Source organism: Hylobates moloch, unplaced genomic scaffold (assembly GCF_009828535.3).
Source record: "Hylobates moloch isolate HMO894 unplaced genomic scaffold, HMol_V3 SCAFFOLD_5, whole genome shotgun sequence".
In the NCBI taxonomy this organism is placed as follows: Eukaryota; Metazoa; Chordata; class Mammalia; order Primates; family Hylobatidae; genus Hylobates; species Hylobates moloch.
This window is the reverse complement of record NW_026652280.1, coordinates 71,698,110-71,714,874: the sequence shown is the minus strand read 5'-3', so window position 1 is coordinate 71,714,874 and position 16,765 is coordinate 71,698,110. Positions and strand designations below refer to the sequence as shown.

Sequence of the window (16,765 nt, the reverse complement as noted above, 5' to 3'; positions counted from 1 at the left end):
GTGGTTTTGAATTGCATTTCCTGGATGTCTAATGATACTGGGTATATTTTCATGTGTTTACTGGCCATTTGTGCAATTTCTTTTTTTTTCGTTTTGAGACGGAGTTTCGCTCTTATTACCCAGACTGGAGTGCAATGGCGTGACCTCGGCTCACCACAACCTCCACCTACTGGGTTCAAGCGATTCTCCTGCCTCAGCCTCTCGCGTAGCTGGGATTAAGGGCATGTGCCACCATGCCCGGCTAATTTTGTATTTTTAGTAGAGACAGGATTTCTCCATGTTGGTCAGGCTGGTCTCGAACTCCCGGCCTCAGGTGATCCGCCCACCTTGGCCATCCAAAGTGCTGACATTACCAGCGTGAGCCACCGTGCCCGGCCCAGTCTTTTCCCTTTCTTGATAGTGTCTTTTGAAGCATAAAAGTTTTTAATTCTGAAATCCAATTCATCCATTTTTTCTTTTATTGCTTATTTGAGTGATAATACCACTCTTTTCTTTCATATATATAACATTTTTCATCAAGAGAAATACAAACCTCTCTTAAAATTTTTCTAACATATAATGTGTACTCATTCACCAATCTTACAACATACAATCAGGCAAGTCCTTTTGAGTACTGAACTAGTTTGGAGTTACAGAATACCACACTATGTAAGTGCATAGAATGTACTTTTCAATTTCCAGTTTTGATTTCTCTGATGAAAGAAAGTGAATGTGGAGTACTTAAGAGGAATCAGACAGCAGAAGCCTATGATTTTTTTAAACCACTTTCCCTATATTTTTATTTATTTATTTATTTTTGAGATAGGGTCTGGGTCTGTCTCCCAGGCTGGAGTGCAATGGCATGATCACCTTGACCGCCTGGGCTTAAGCAATCCCACCTCAGCCTCCCAAGTAGCTGGGACTTAAGGTGCACAGCACTATACCCTGCTAATTTTTGTATTTTTTGTACAGAGTTTCACCTTGTTGCCCAGGCTGATATTGAACTCCTGGGCTCAAGCCTTTCACCCACCTCAGCTGGAATTACAGGCACGAGCCACAGTGCCTGACCCCCCATATTTTTGTAGTTTCTTCTCCACATCTAATTTGAGAGCAATTTTTCTTTTTGAGACGAAGTCTTACACTGTCACCCAGGCTGGAGTGCAGTGGCACAATCTCGGCTCACTGCAACCTCCGCCTCCCGGGTTCAAGCAATTTTCCTGCCTCAGCCTCCCAAGTAGCTGGGATTACAGGTAGCCACCACTATGCCTGGCTAATTTTTGTATTTTTAGGAGAGACAGGGTTTCGCCATGTTGGCCAGGTTAGTCTTGAACTTCTGACCTCAGGTGATCTGCCCACCTCAGCCTCCCGAAGTGTTAAGATTACAGGTGTGAGCCACCATGCCTGGCCTGAGGGCAGTTTTTCAAATGACTTACCTTTGAGTATTTCCAATGCATTCAACCTAGTTTTCTTAGAAACAGTAATTTCTTTTAGAACTTATAATTCACCAGTTTTATAAAAAAAAAATAGGCTTAGAAACAAAATTGACTCTCGATAAGAATATAAATTGGTGGGAGAAAAGTGGAAGATGCACTAAAAATAGGCTTGTCTTGAATATCAAGTATGCTGTGGCCATCCGACAGCATGGTTTCCAAAGCAAAGAGAATTTCAGCTTAAATCAGTCAACAAGGTTAAGAGGAGACCTTTCCTATAAAAGTACTGTAAATATGATATTAATAGGTACAATGCAAACCAAAGCATTTTCAGTTTACAGTATGATAGTACAAGATGAATACATCGAAGCCAGGAGTGACGATGCACGCATCCAGTCCCAGCTACTCGAGAGGCTGAGGAGGGAGAATTGCTTGAACCCAGGAGTTCATGACCAGCCTGGGCAACACAGCTAGAACTCATCTCAAAATTAAGCAAAAAAAAAAAAAAAAAAAAAAGCCAGGCACAGTGGCTCATGCCCATAATCCCAGCATTTTGGCAGCCCAAGGCACAGCAGATCACTTGAGTTCAGGAGTTCGAGCCCAGCCTGGGCAACATGGTGAAACCTTGTCTCTATTAAAAACACAAAAAGTTAGCCTAGCATGGTGGTGTGTGCCTGTAGACCCAGCTACTAAGGAAGCTGAGGTGGGAAGACAGGTTGAGCAGCCCAGGAAGTTGAGACTGCAGTGAGTTGTGATCACACCACTGCACACCAGCCTGGGCGACAGGAGTGAGATCCTGCCTCAAAAAAAAAAAAAAATCCAAAGATAAGGAAATGAAAAAGGAAATTAAAACATATGCATTAAGAAATAATTTCAAATAGTTCAGTACCTTGTGCTTGTTCCAGTGGTGAAGCCCTATTGAAGAGATCTTGGCCCTGCAAGGATTCTGTAGCTCCAGCTGGCTCCTCTTCTGGTCCTGCTGTCCCCATTTGTAAAGCTGACTGTTTGCTGAGAGCATTTGACAAACGTTGACTTTCCACATAGCTCTTTTTCCTAGAGATAGGACTTTTTTATTAGGAAACAGAAGAATGATAAAATGTTAGTTACCTTGGGTAAACCTACAAAATATCTATTAATCAGTTAGTTATGTATTTCACCTCTTAAAAAGAAAAAATGGAAGCAATAAAAAGAAACATTTGAGTCTAGCCAGAAAACTACAACTGCTAACACTGCACTGTATTCTGGGGACTGAACCAACATTTTGGGTCCAGTGATACACAGTCTACCAAAATCAAAGAGAACGTCATACCGCTACTCTTTCAAGCAGCAAAAAGTGGTTTTTTTACTTCCAAAATAAGTAACCTTGAAATTACCAGTCTACATAATTCAGCTTTCTAAAATCTGCAGACTTAAAGGATATTGGCATATTTGCCAAAACAGCCAAATCTCTGAATTAATAAAGGTTTCAATTATTTTTACTTTTATCCCTAGTCCTAGTTCTTATCCTTATCTTTCTTTCTACCTCTGCTGTTTTCTGTGTGGATGAAAGTATTTTTCTTACAGGCAATTTTCCTCCCACCCTACTCCAAAAGCTCTTGGGTCTAGAGCAGCTCACCACAGAAAGAGAAGGGTGGGAACAGAACTTCAGGAAAAAGCCTCTAAATGCAACAAATTCATTACATGACAAACTGATACCTAGAGCCAGACTCATATTTGGCCAGGATGGATTTTTTTTTTTAAGTCCTTCCATATTTCTCAAATCCCAACCTTTCATGCCTGAGGCAACTCTCCAACCCTAACTACAATTTACTTCCCAGTTTCTCCATCTCTTTACTGGGGCTATAGTACATAAAAAGTCACTAGCTTAAGCCAAAGGTGCACTCGTGGGTAGGTACAGGAAAATTTCATTGAGTACAGGAAAGGAAAGGCATAGGTGGAAAGACTATACATAGTTACAAAGTCAAGTGGTAGCAAGGACAGAAAGGAAAAGAGGGGGGGAGCAAGATGGTGATAGGAAATAAATAAACAAGTCAGGACAGTTAGGTCCATTTCCATGTTTAAAGCCCTCTCTGAGAAAAGCATGTAGTATGACCACCAGAACTTTAGAATGACAGGGACAGTTGAGAGCAGGGCACTCTACATTCACCACCATCCCTCTAAAAATGCTACTTCCTCAAAACTACAGCTATCCCATATTTTTATTAGCTCAAAAAATTTTTCAAACTAAGTCATGAGTTTCAAGTTAAAGAGGCAAGAGAAACTTCCAAGTGTCCAATAAAATGACAGTAAGGAAATCTATAAAAGTGAAGCAATCTGGGTAAGAACTACCAGTCCTAACCCACGCTTACCCCAGATTCTGGAATCTGAAAAGCAGATGGGGTGTGCAGGGGGAAAGAAAGCCACAATCCAAGAACAGAAGGGCCCGGAAGCAGAAAAGGAAACAAATCTGCCAGGCAGAAACACAAAAATGTTCCGTGACTACAGTCAGAAGGAGGGCAGGAGGGAGTCGGGGAGGGCAGGAGAGGGGGTAGTGAAAGCACGGCATGAAGCATGGCAGGAGCACCCACCCTTCTTTCCCACCCCAGAGACAACAGCCATGCACACACGACAGTGAACACCTGACAACGGGGAGGGAAGGGCTTGCCTGCAATCAAAGCACAGAAAATGCCTGTGGAGAACGAAGCGACAGCAGTAACAGCGACCCAGAAGAAAGCATTAAACATCTGGCATAAAATTTAAGACTCCAACCTGCACACCCTACAGTAAATGGCCAGGAACAACATCCCTCTTGCGTGAAAGCCAATGAGAAATAAGAGTTACATACACAAAAGATAAGGATGGCCACACTAGGCAGCCTAGAAGACAGCCACAAATCAGACAAGAAAAAAAGGAGCAGCTCTAGAGACAAAAATCAAAATGAACAAACTACGCAAGCAGCCCCGGAGAAAAGGAACAGTTTACATAACTTTCAAAATTTCTAATTAGAATCTTCAAAAGTATCCATGTAGCTGTTACAGTCAACCCTCGGTATACATGGGGGACTGGTTCCAGGACCCCCGCGTGTACCAAAATATGCAATATTCAAGTCCTACAGTTAGCACTGACTACACTCGGATTTCACATCCACGAATACTGTATTTTCCATCCACGTTTGGTTGAAAGAAATCTGCTTATAAGTGGAACCACACAGTCCAAACTCGGGTTGTTCAAGGGTCAAGTGTACATCCACAAAAAGGGCCCATTAAAAAAAAAGGTCAAAAAAAAAGAGCTCTCATGATTAAAATTATGATTGCTAAATGATTTAATGAGCAGGAAAAAAAAAGAAACTTACCTAGAACAATGTCTTTTTGCACTAAAACAGAAAAAAAGGGAAAAAAAAGTAGATATAGAACAACTCAGGCAATCCAAAACAGTAGTTCTGGAAAAAGAAAAGGAAAAACTAGAAGAAAAACCATAATTATCTAGAACTGATCTCTAAACCAATGCCAATTAGAATTCAGTGAATGGGGGGAAATAGCCCCACCCACAAGGGACTCAGACGGGATTCTAAAATTTCCAGAGAGAAAACATAGTTCAGATAAAAAACCAACTATCAAGATTATACCAGACTTCATGTACAATGTAGCAGTATCTTCAAAATTGTGTGAAAATTTATATTCATCCTAAATTCTATACTCCGCTAAAGTATTAGTTTATTCCAAGATTAGAATAAAGACATTTTGAAACACAAATTCCCTCCTCCCCAAGAAGGGGTCAGAGAAGCCATCCCTCACCAGGAGACTGAGGCCATGCCCCTCCAGGCTGCTGACCCTCTAGTACAGTGTCCAAGGAGGCCCTATACTCAGACCAGCAACTCAGGGCTTCAGACTCTTCAAGAGTCAAGAGCTAGCTCTAAGCACTTACCTCTCCCCAGGCACTGAGTCTAAGACTCCACCTCGCCAGGCCTCCTGTCTTCAATCAACAAGGACCAACAAGACCAGTTTCCAGAGCTCCTGGCCTCCAGCAAGAGTCAAAAGGATACCCTCAAGATGCCCTCCCATCCCTGACATTTGCGGTTTCCTCACAGCAACAAGTGAGTGGGACTAACTTCACAATGCCCTTTACTGATTTTCAGCTCCTAAAAGCAGCCCAGGATGCCTCACTGCTGGCACTCCAAGCCCCTTAAGACTGCACAGCCCTTCTACTCCCCAACAAACAAAACCCTTCTACTGTGCCTTCTATAATTTACCGAGCTGGGTTGACAAGATCTGCCATTCCTGAATCTCTTCTCTGAACATTCCTTTCACCTTACTGCTTTAATGAAAGCCTGAATAGCCTGTGAGGACATTGCTACCCCCAAGCTCTGATAAGTGGGGACCCTCATCTCTCCCACAGCTGTGGCATCATCACCTGGTGTGGAGATGGAATATATATACGCCCTTCCTCCCCTCAGTGCCACTTCCAGGTTGCTCTCCCTAGATCCTCACAGCTTTGAATCACCTACTACCCCTCTTGCCTCTAGTACCACAACTATATGATGCTAACCCCACCTGTACCTCCAACCCATCTGTACCACCACATCACTCTCCCTCCCCCTGTCCATATCCTCTCCTCCTCCTTAACCTAAAGCCCATGGCCAATCTTACATCCTCAGCAACCTTGTCCCTCACTCCCTTTATAAACTACAACTCTGGTTAAATCCAATTCTCTGCCTCCTCTTCACCTGCACTCCTACAGCTCAGTGTGGCTGGGGAAACATCACAATCATCCTGAACAGTCATGCCCATGGCCCTCAAGTTGGGCCCTTGATGTTGTCCAGGAATCCTAACATTTCAACCCTGTCCATTCATTTTCCTATGCTCCCATGTGATAATTTTACATCTTTTTTTTAAACCACCAACGCCTCCTCCTCCACCCTCACTCTGACTTGATGACTATGCTTCCTAGTTCACTAACCCTACTTTCAGCCTGAAGCACTGAAAAGGTAACTTCCACAGATTCTTACCACTACATGCACCCACCCAGGCCGTCCTCCCACCTGTTCCCGCAGAGGAACTGTCCACAGTCCTACTCAGCTAAAGCCACTCCCCGCACTGCACATTGTGGCCTACCCTCTCTTACTGACACAGACGTTGCTGCAGCAATTCTCTTCCCTTTCTACATCAGCAAGTTTTACCCTTTCCAGGAGATTATTCCTATTATCAAGTAAACATGCAGCAACTTCTCCCACCACAAAAAGAAGTGAAATTTCTCTTCACCCACTACAACCATCCAGCTGTCATAACCTCGTTTCTCTGCTCCCTTTCGCAGCAAAACTCCACAAGCTGTCTACTGCCTCTAACAGTAACTCCCGTTCTCTCTGAAACTCATTCTGAGTAGGCCATGGTGCCTGTCCCTACTTCCACCAAACTACTTATTGGGGTTACCAATGACCTAATCTATGCTAATTCCAAGGGTCAATTTTTTGCCCTCATTTTATTTGACATAGTTGGGTAACTCTTTTTATACATGCTCTTGACATGGCTTCCAAGATGCTTGTTTTCCTCCTGCCTCTGATCACTAACTCTTAATCTCGCTGTTGATTCCTCCTGTCCCCAGCTTCTCACTGTGAAGCATCCTGAGGACCAGGCCTGGTTGCTCTCTTCCATCTCCCAGACAATCAAGGCTCTGTGCCCATGCTGCTCCCACTCTCACCTCCTACAGTCTCTTTTCCACATAACAGCCAGAGTGGGCCTTTTTTTGAGACAGGGTCTCACTCTGTCACCCAGGCTAGAGTGCAGTGGTGCAATCACGGCACACTGCAGCCCAGATCTCCTGGGCTCAAGTGATTTTCAGGGTGGGACTTTTAAAACACAATTCAGATGGAGCCCTCTAGTGGCTTCCCGTATCTCTGAGTCAGAGTCAAGGTCCTGCTCACCACCTCCCCAGCCTCCCTGCTGCCCTGTGAACCACATGGGCTACGCTCCTGCCTTAGTTCCTTCAAGCTGGCCGCACCTTTGGCCTGAAGTCTGCTTCCCCCTGACATCCACATAGTTAACTCCCTCCCTCAAGTCTTGGCTCATACCTTTTTTCTTTTTCTTTTTTTTTTTTTTTTGAGACAGAGTCTCACTCTGTTGCTCAGGCTGGAGTGCAGTGGCGCGATCTCGGCTCATTGCAACCTCCACCTCCCAGGTTCAAGCAATTCTCCTGCCACAGCCTCCCAAGTAGCTAGGATTACAGCCACATGCCATTACGCTTGGCTAAATTTTGTGTTTTTGGTAGAGATGGGATTTCACCATGTTGGCCAGGCTGGTCTTGAACTCCTGACCTCAGGCGATCTACCCGCCTTAGCCTTCCAAAGTGTTGGGATTACAGGCATGAGCCATCGTGCCCTTGGCTCATATCTTATGTCCACAATGAGACCCATACTGACCACTGCCTTCAGCCTACTTAATAACCCTCCTTATTATATTCTATTTTTTTCTAGCACTTTTCCCTTCCAATATACTATAAAATTAGCATATTTCAGTGTCTTGTTTAACATCTGTTTTAGTCACTGGTATTTCCTAACCACCTGGAAAAGTGTGTGGCACACAGCAGGCACTCAGTCAAAATTACACACTGAAGGAATGAATATACAAGGGTTAACATCTTTAATATAAATAAAGCACTTATATATAAAGGCTATCAAGAGGCAATTCACAACATAAATTTAAGTAATGAACAGACATTAAAGTAGGTTCAATCCCATAAATACTCAAATACAAATTTAAACACAGAAAACAAGATTGTCTATAATACCACCATTACCATTTTCGTTTTTTAGACTTTCAGACTTTCTTCCATGCATATATACATGTGTATTATATAAATTATTTTTACCTCTAAAAATCAGATTAAAAATAGCACCATCAAATGTTGGGCAGGGCTGGGAGAAGTCAGCATTCAGAATAAACTGGTACAAGTTTTCTAAAGAGAAATGTGTTAATTTGTAATGGTCTTTAAAATAAACTATTTTTGCCTCAGCAATGTAAACCCTAGAAATCTTAATATCCTAGGTGTGAAAAATGTATATATAAATGTACATATAGGGAAGTTCATTACATTTATAATAGCAAAACTGCAATAATCTAAATGACCAACATAGACCTGAGTATAGTCATTAACTTAATGACACAGATTCATATTAATTGTAATTGAAAGCTGAAGATAATACTGCATCTTAATTTTTTGTGTAATAAACAGAATAAGAGTTTAATCTTATTTTGTAAAAAAAAAAAATTTATTTTCATTTTTCTTTTTCTATAGCCTCATATTAGAATTAAAAAGAAGATTTAAAGGCATAAATACACATACAAAATAGTATGGAAGACTACAAATAAAAATGTACTCAATGGCTGCTCTCTAGTTAGTGGGATTACAGGCCTTTACTGTCTTACAAATAATTTTCTATATTGTCTGTTTTTTTCAAAAGCACATGTTACTTTTAGAATCCAAAAAAAAAATGTTTTGAAAGACTAAACATGTGATTAAAATGCATAAAGAAAACTCTTGGCCGGGTGCGGTGGCTCACGCCTACAATTCTAATCCCAGCACTTTGGGAGGCCAAGGTGGGCGGGGCGGTTCACTTGAGGTCAGGAGTTTGAGACCAGCCTGGCCAACATGGTGAAACCCCGTCTCCACTAAAAATACAAAGACAATTAGCTGGGCGTAGTGGCACCTGCCTGTAATCCCAGCTACTGAGGAGGCTGCGGCAGGAGAATTGCTTGAACCAGGGAGGCAGAAGTTGCAGTGAGCCGAGATCACACCATTGCACTATAGCCTGGGCAACGGAGTGAGTGAAACTCCGCCTCAAAAAACAAAAAAAAAGAAAAGAAAACTCTTCAAGATTCTTAGAATTAATCAGAATTAATTACATACACAATCACATTGTCATTTTCCACAAGACTGTGTAAGACCCACTTTTAACATAGTACAAGCAAATGAAGGTATGAACTTACTCATCATCCTGGAAGCTAAGCTGTAACCTCTCTCTTGGTTCAGCATCACTCTGGCTTCCGGGAGATGACCCGGATGGAACTGAAAATCTGCCTTCTACTAAGTAAGATGCCTGGATATCAGGATACCTATACAAAAAAAATTTGTTTTAATTGTTAAGAATTAAATTACACATATTTAAATGTCATCATGACATAGGGCTGCGTGACAGTAAAACCAACCACCAGGGTTAAAAACATATAGGGCCCCTGTATTTCAAACCATCATCCTCTGTGCAAAGCACAGAAACCTGTGGCTTGGCAATAGGGAGTTTATCTGTATTCAACAATACAGTCACAAAAATCTTAAAGCTAAAAGAGCTGAGAGTGTTAATACAACCCCTTCATCCCAAAGGTCAAGTTGGTGCTCCTCGCTAAATGTTTAGGTTGAGAGAAGACAAGAAAGTGGCCAGTTTAAGCATAGGCAAACTTTATATATTATGCAAGACCCTACATGTAATGGATGTGTAAACTATACACAATCCAGTTGAAGATACAAAACAAGGTGTATTTAACCAAACATCAATCTGGTAATAAAACAGAAATTTTAAAAGTAAAGAAAATAAAAGCTGTTGAGTTTTGGGGGTTTTTTTTGAGACAGAGTCTCCCTGTCGTCCAGGCTGGAGTGCACTGGCCCAATCTCAGCTCACTGCAACCTCCGCCTTCCGGGTTCAAGTAATTCTCCTGTCTCAGCCTCCCGAGTAGCTGGGATTAGAGGCATGCGCCATCACGCCTGGCTAATGTTTGTATTTTTAGTAAACAGGGTTTCACCATGTTGGCCAGGCTGGTCTCGAACTCCTGAACTCAAGTGATCTGCCTGCCTTGGCCTCCTAAAGTGCTGGGATTACAGGCATGAGCCACCACGCCCAGCCTGGTTGAGTTTCTAAGAAAGAGAAACTTGACTTCAGGAGCTGAAAGTTACTAGAATGACAAGAGCCAAGTTACCTCAGAAACCCAGGACAGATTGAAAGCTGGAAGAGAACGAGAAAGACAGCCATGCAAGTCCAGTAAAGAGTAAACCTGGCTGAAACGAATTAAAAAGTGAGGCTCTGTCATACCTCTAAATAGATCCAATGACCCAAAACTCTAGTCACAGGTGACTGGATTTGGAACAGACACCTAACCTAAGATGGACCAGAAACTCATGAGATATCAAAAGACAGTTCATTAGTCTCCTTGTGTAGCTAGAAATGTAATTCATAGATGTCTTTTGAGAATTTGTGTTGCCATATTCTGTAACATGAACAGAAAAGCAAATAAAACCAGTGTATTAAAAAAGAGAAGAGGCCAGGTATGGTAGCTCACACCTGTAATCCCAACGCTTTGGGAAGCTGAGGCAGGAGGATCACTTGAGCCCAAGAGTTCAAGAATAGCCTAGCTAACACAGCAAGATCCTATCTCTACAAAATATTTTTTTAATTAGCAAAAAAAAAAAAAAAAAGAGAGAGAGAAGAGAATGAGTTATACAGAGAGTAATAGAGTGGGATGACAAAAACCCAAGTCCTGATGGCTTCCCACATCTCAATTCTTGTCCCTTCTTGCAGCAAAGCTCTGCACTCCTCCCCTTGATGCCAAGAGGTACTCCTATAACCTTCTGATTAATTTGCCTTTGAACTTCGCTAACACAACTTGTTTTACATTACTAGCCATTAGTATGACTGAACTAATACAAATCCAAAACACTATAGACAAAAAAAAAAAAAAATAGACCAAAATAGGTAACTGGTGCTCAAATCCCAAACCCACCCAAACCTACCCACTGAAAAGGCAATGCAATGGGGAAAGAGATAGTAAATTCTGTCTTTTCTATATTCATTTCACATATGTGGCCATCTTCCTCATAGATAAAACAAAAAGCTCAAGCTTGACTGAGAAACAGAACATAAATATCAGCATGCTATAGGCTTTACGGACCTGGAAAAAAATCTGTTCAAACAAAATCTTACCTGTTATCAGTGCTGGATCTATTCCTAGCAAGTGTGGAAACAGCAACAGGCAAGCCAAGATTTGAAGAAAGAGTGACATTTTCCAAAATCCCACTGTTACCAAATAATGAATTGGTGAGAAAGCTTGGAAATGATTCTTCTGCTATACCTCGAAAATCTTCCATCTCACTGCAATAACAAAAGTATTTCTATAGGTCACATATTACTATAAAATGTTTTTAAATGATTACAAGCATTGTCTTAGAAAACTAATAAATCTTAGGAAAAAAATCCTTTTTTTTTTTTAGCAACAGTAAGGGGGAAATAGGCAAATAGTCTGAGGTAAAATAAATCTCAGAATACTTTGCTACTTTATAGATGAGAATAGAAACCTTAAACATTAAACTTACCTTCTTATAATTAACATAATAATGCAATACAACACATTTTAATTTGCCCTTTGCTTGGTGTAGCAAGGAAAATGAATTACTACAAACTTATCTAGTAAAGAAAGCAAAGATGGCATAACACTGATGGTATATACAAATGATTTTAGGACATATTTAAAAGTTTGGTATTACATACTCATTCTAATACGAAACAGAAAAAGTACAACTAGCAAAAATCTAGCCCGGATCTCACAGTGTTGTTAAGAGTGAATTAAAAAGTGAACCCATTCAAAGAAAAATTTTCAGTTAAAGTATAGTTGGCACATGGACAAGGTAAAAGTGGTAAAAGGGGTACCCAAATTACTAAATCTGGAAAACAACAGCACAAAACCTATGCTATTACTAGAGAACCGGACCACGGTACTCTGAAGATGTTAGCCACTCTCAGCAATTTTTCAGAGTACGTATCATATACACACTGCATGGAAATCGGTAAAGGAAATAAGGACAGGAGGATAAAAAGATAAATAATCAGGAAAAGCTAAAAATAATGAGAGGATATTGGCAATGCGCCTTGAAGACTGAGAAGAACTTTTACAGGCAGAGTATGGGATGACAGAGTTTATTTAGGATGACAAACATGAGCCAAGAAGGAAAAGAATTAAATTTTATTGCATATCTACTAACTTAGCTCACTGAATCCACAGAAAATCTTACAGTGTAGGTATTATCCCATTTTACAGGTGAAGAAACAAACTGAGAGACTAAATTAGCTCAATTTTCCCAAGGCTGCAATTAGTAAGATTCAAACCCAGGTCTGACTCGAAAATCCACTCTAAGTGCTAGGTCTATGCTGGCAGTAGCAAATACTCCAATGTATTTTGGCAGCAGGTGAACAAAATAACACAGTAAACGAAGCTAGAATAACAGAATGGAGCCAGATTCTAAAAGTCTGAAATGGTGTATTGGAAAGTTTGAACTGTATTCTGCAACCAACAAAGAACTGACACAATCAACCTATAATACAGGAAGGGAGAGGACTTAAAAACCTGGAAGACTATTCAAAGAGCTACTTCAGTAATAACGGAGTACACCAGGATCAATGACAAATTGGATTAAAGCACAGATTTTAGACAGTATGGACTAATTATAAAATATAAAAAGAAAAAGAAAAAGTTTTATGACCACTAAAGAGATTATGAGGCCAGGTTCGATGGCTCATGTCTGTAATCCCAGCATTTTGGGAGGCTGAGGCAGGCGAATCACTTGAGGTCAGGAGTTCAAGACCAGCCTGGCCAACGTGGTGAAACCTCGTCTCTACTAAAAATACAAAAACTAATTGGGCGTCATGGCGGGCACCTGTAATCCCAGCTACTTGGGAGGCTAAGGCAGGAGAATCACCTAAATCTGGGAGGTGGAGGTTGCAGTGAGCCGAGACTGCACCCCTGCACTCCAGCCTGGGCGGCGGAGCGAGACTCTATCCCCCCAAAAATAAGAAGAACTTACTTGTTTTGGAATAGGAGTTAAAAGAAATTAAAGAATGTGTAAGCAGAAACTCAGTTCTATGTAAGAAAACCCAATTCCCCCTGAGAAAGAGAAAGAGCTGGAGCCCTTTAAAAATTATCTGCCTATTTTTCTGCGGCTAATAAGCCTTATCTCTCCTCCTTTCCCAGGCATTGTGAAGACCCTGCTTCTCTAGCTGTGCAGCTGCAAGGTCACTAGACAGATAAACTCAAGCCATAAAACATGTTTTTCCTTGGAAAGTAAGAAATGATATAATGCATGTCTCAATTAATTGAATAACTGTCTTTGTTTCTTGCTTCTGTAATATGCTTCCTCCTGCACAGATCCCCCCCGCTGCCCCACGAAATCCTTAAAAGTTAACTTAACTCTTTGTTCACGGCTCAGACTCGTTCAGGGCTCAGACTTTTTGGATGTTAATCCGACTGGGCCGGTGCACCTAAATAATATATCCTCCTCGACCCCTCGGTCTGACTCCTAAATTATCCCATATCAGTTTATGAAGTGTCCATGCCCCTGTCTGAAGCCCACCTCTTCACTTTGCACTCGATCCCAACCCCTCACTGCACTGACAACCACTCTACCAATCGGCCCCCTTCCTTAACATGATCGAGTCTTCTGTCTGTGCAAGCCCTCCCACGCTGGGCATGCTGTTATTTCTCCCATCTTTTAAAAAAGCCTTCCTCTACCACACACGCCCATTATCCCCCTGAACTGCCACCACACCTATCCATGCTCCCTTTATCACAGGCTTCCAGAGGAATCATGACTGGCATCCAGTTCCACTCCCATCCTCTCCTGAACGCACCCCACTCTGGCTTTCATCCCACCACATCACCAAAAAAATGCTTGTCAGCATCAGCCCTGATCTCCCCGTGGCCAAGCCGTAGCATACTATAATCTACCTCCAGTCCTTTTTCTGTAGCCTAACATTCAGGTGATTACTCCTTCCTTGGGGAAATAATTTCTTGGCTTCGTTTCTAAGACACAGCTGTCTGGTTCTCCTCCAACTCCACCTGCTGCTGCTTTTCCTTCTCCTTGGCCAATTCCTCCTTATCTCCTGGACCTCCACAGAGTGGAAGCCTCCAGGGCTTGATCTTCAACTTCTTCCATCAACTCACTCTCTCTGGGTGATTGCCTTCAATTTCAAAGCTTAAAATATCATGAAAAATGTACACCTCCATCTTGGGCCTTTCCCCGAACCTCAGATATTCAACCGCCTCTATAACACTTCCACTTAGATGTCTAACAAGCACCTATATTTGAATCTTGATTCCAATTCATTCCCATCCCCTCAAGAAATGCCTGCCCTTCAGCCTTCCCCACCAGCGAAAATGACAACTCCAACACCTAGCTGCTTAGGCCAAAAACCGTAGTCATCTCTGAGATCCTTCTCACACCCCATCATGTGAAATCCCTATGCAAATCTCTAGAGTTATACATTAACAACCTGCCCAGGACCTTGCTCCATCCCCCCAACCTACCCCCCAACCCTGCTATGACCTTGGTCAGGCCACCACCACTTCCTGCCTGGACACTCACTGCAACAGCCTTTGGTCTCCAGGCCTCCTCTCTGCCTCCCCTAGTCTATTCTCCACACATGAAAGTCACCCTATGACATTAGTGAAACGTCCTCACTCCTTAGCTCAAACCCTCCCTCCACTGGTTCCCCATCTTATTCAGAGTAAAAGGCAGTCTTTAAGATGGCCAACCAGGGCCCAGATAATCTGTGACCTCGTCTCCTCTACTATTCTCCCTTGCTCACTCCATTCCAGCCATCCTAACCTCCCTGCTGTTCCTGAAACATGCTAAGCCAGCTCCGCTCCAGGACCTCCACCCTAGCTCTGACCTCTGCCCAGCCCCTGATGCTCCAGCTATTCACACATCTTGTACCTTCACTTCTTTCAGGTCTTTGTGCAAATGTTCACTTAACTGTCAGGCCTTGCCTCATCAACCTACAGATTTGAACAGGGCACTTCCCAACCTCCTTTCCCTGCTTTCTCTGTTCTACAGTACTGACCACCACCTGCATGCTATGTAACTCACTTGTTATCTCTTTTTCTCCCCACATTAGAATGTAAGCTCTATGAGGGCAGGAACTTTGCCCATTTGGTTTGCCACTGCATTCCCAGCTAGAACAGTGCTGGCATGAGACGCTCAATAAACTTGAGTGAATGAATGAATAAAAATTTTCAAATTATGTCAATACACAGCAAATTCATCACCATCATATAGGCTCTCTGCTCTCAGATCATGCCCCAGCATTTTCTTCTCTTTGATATTTCCAACTATTCTCTCTTCTTGATTTCCATAAACATGTTCAAAATTCTCCCATGTTAGGATGGAGGAGGCAGGAAACAACCTGCCCTGATCTTTCATTTGCATGTCCTGCCACCACCTTCTCACCTTCCCTTCATGGCCAGGCATCTTAGAAGAATACTCCACAATCCATACTTTCATAACTCATCTGACATTCTCTTCCTTTATTTGCTCCTCATATGTTAGGGTTACCCAGGATTCTGACCTCAGACTTTACATCATGCAATTTACTTCTTACACACTAGGGAATCTCAACTCGAATGTCTTCAGGAACAAATATTGTTAGAAAACAGAATTATAAGGACTGAGGTCAGCTGGAAATTATAGGCTCTACCTAAAGCTAGTTAAATTCAATACAAACACTGTTGTCAAACAAAACACATCTACTGGTGTAGTCCATTCCTGAGGGCAAAACATGTCTATGTTCCAAACACACCCTGAAATAGTCTATATCTTCCTATCTCCATTACTACCACCTTACCCTACTGAAAAGCCTCCTCACCCTTCTCCATGTTTTTATTCTTGCCGCCCTACAATTAATTACCCAAGAAGCAAGCAAAAAGACCATTAACTATGAATCAAGTGCCGTGCCTCTTCTGAAAACTCTATGAGGCCCGTCACTCTCTCCCACCCTCTCAGGCTCATTCACCACATACTAGATTTTCTATTCTTGTAATACCTGCAAAGCCCACCCCTACCACAAGGTCTAGAATGTTCTTCTCCCAGATCTTTGCCTAGTTAGCTCCTTCCTTCCTAACATTCACCTCAATTTATGTTACCTTCTAATAGAAGTTTATCTCTTAAGTCAAACAGCGCCACAGTCAATCACATCCATTTAAATTTCTTCAGCATTTATCACTATTTATTCTTGTATTTATCTGTCTTCTTCCAATGAAATAATTTCTCCCTAAGAGCAGGGGCCTTGCCTATCTGTCCATCACTATTTCCTTAACACTTAGAACAATGCCTAGCACACAGCAGGTACTCACTAAGTATCTGTGAAAGGAATGAATGACAACATTCTCAGTCAGTGGGTAAACTCTAACTTTAACCCCTATAAATTTAGAAGAGCAGCTTCTTGGGGAAATGTCTACCTTGTTCATCCACATATTCCCAATACCTGACAGAGAACTGGAAATACAAATTGAAAAAACGAGTTGTAAGAAAGAATCTATAACCCCTAGTTTGCTGATACTCAGTGTCTATTA

At 41.9% G+C, this 16,765-nt stretch overlaps 1 protein-coding gene across 9 annotated transcripts in view; it reads right to left on the bottom strand.

Moving 5' to 3' along the window:
* CEP192 (centrosomal protein 192) overlaps positions 1-16,765 on the bottom strand; it is a 132,335-nt gene that overhangs the window by 113,045 nt on the left and 2,525 nt on the right. For all 9 annotated transcript variants that reach the window (XM_058438672.1, XM_058438671.1, XM_032152873.2 and 6 more), the window contains 3 exons: positions 11,350-11,517; positions 9,368-9,493; positions 2,299-2,474 (listed from right to left, as the gene is read on the bottom strand). In XM_058438672.1, the coding sequence (XP_058294655.1) occupies positions 2,299-2,474; positions 9,368-9,493; positions 11,350-11,517 (470 nt within the window). The remainder of the gene's footprint in view (positions 1-2,298; positions 2,475-9,367; positions 9,494-11,349; positions 11,518-16,765) is intronic.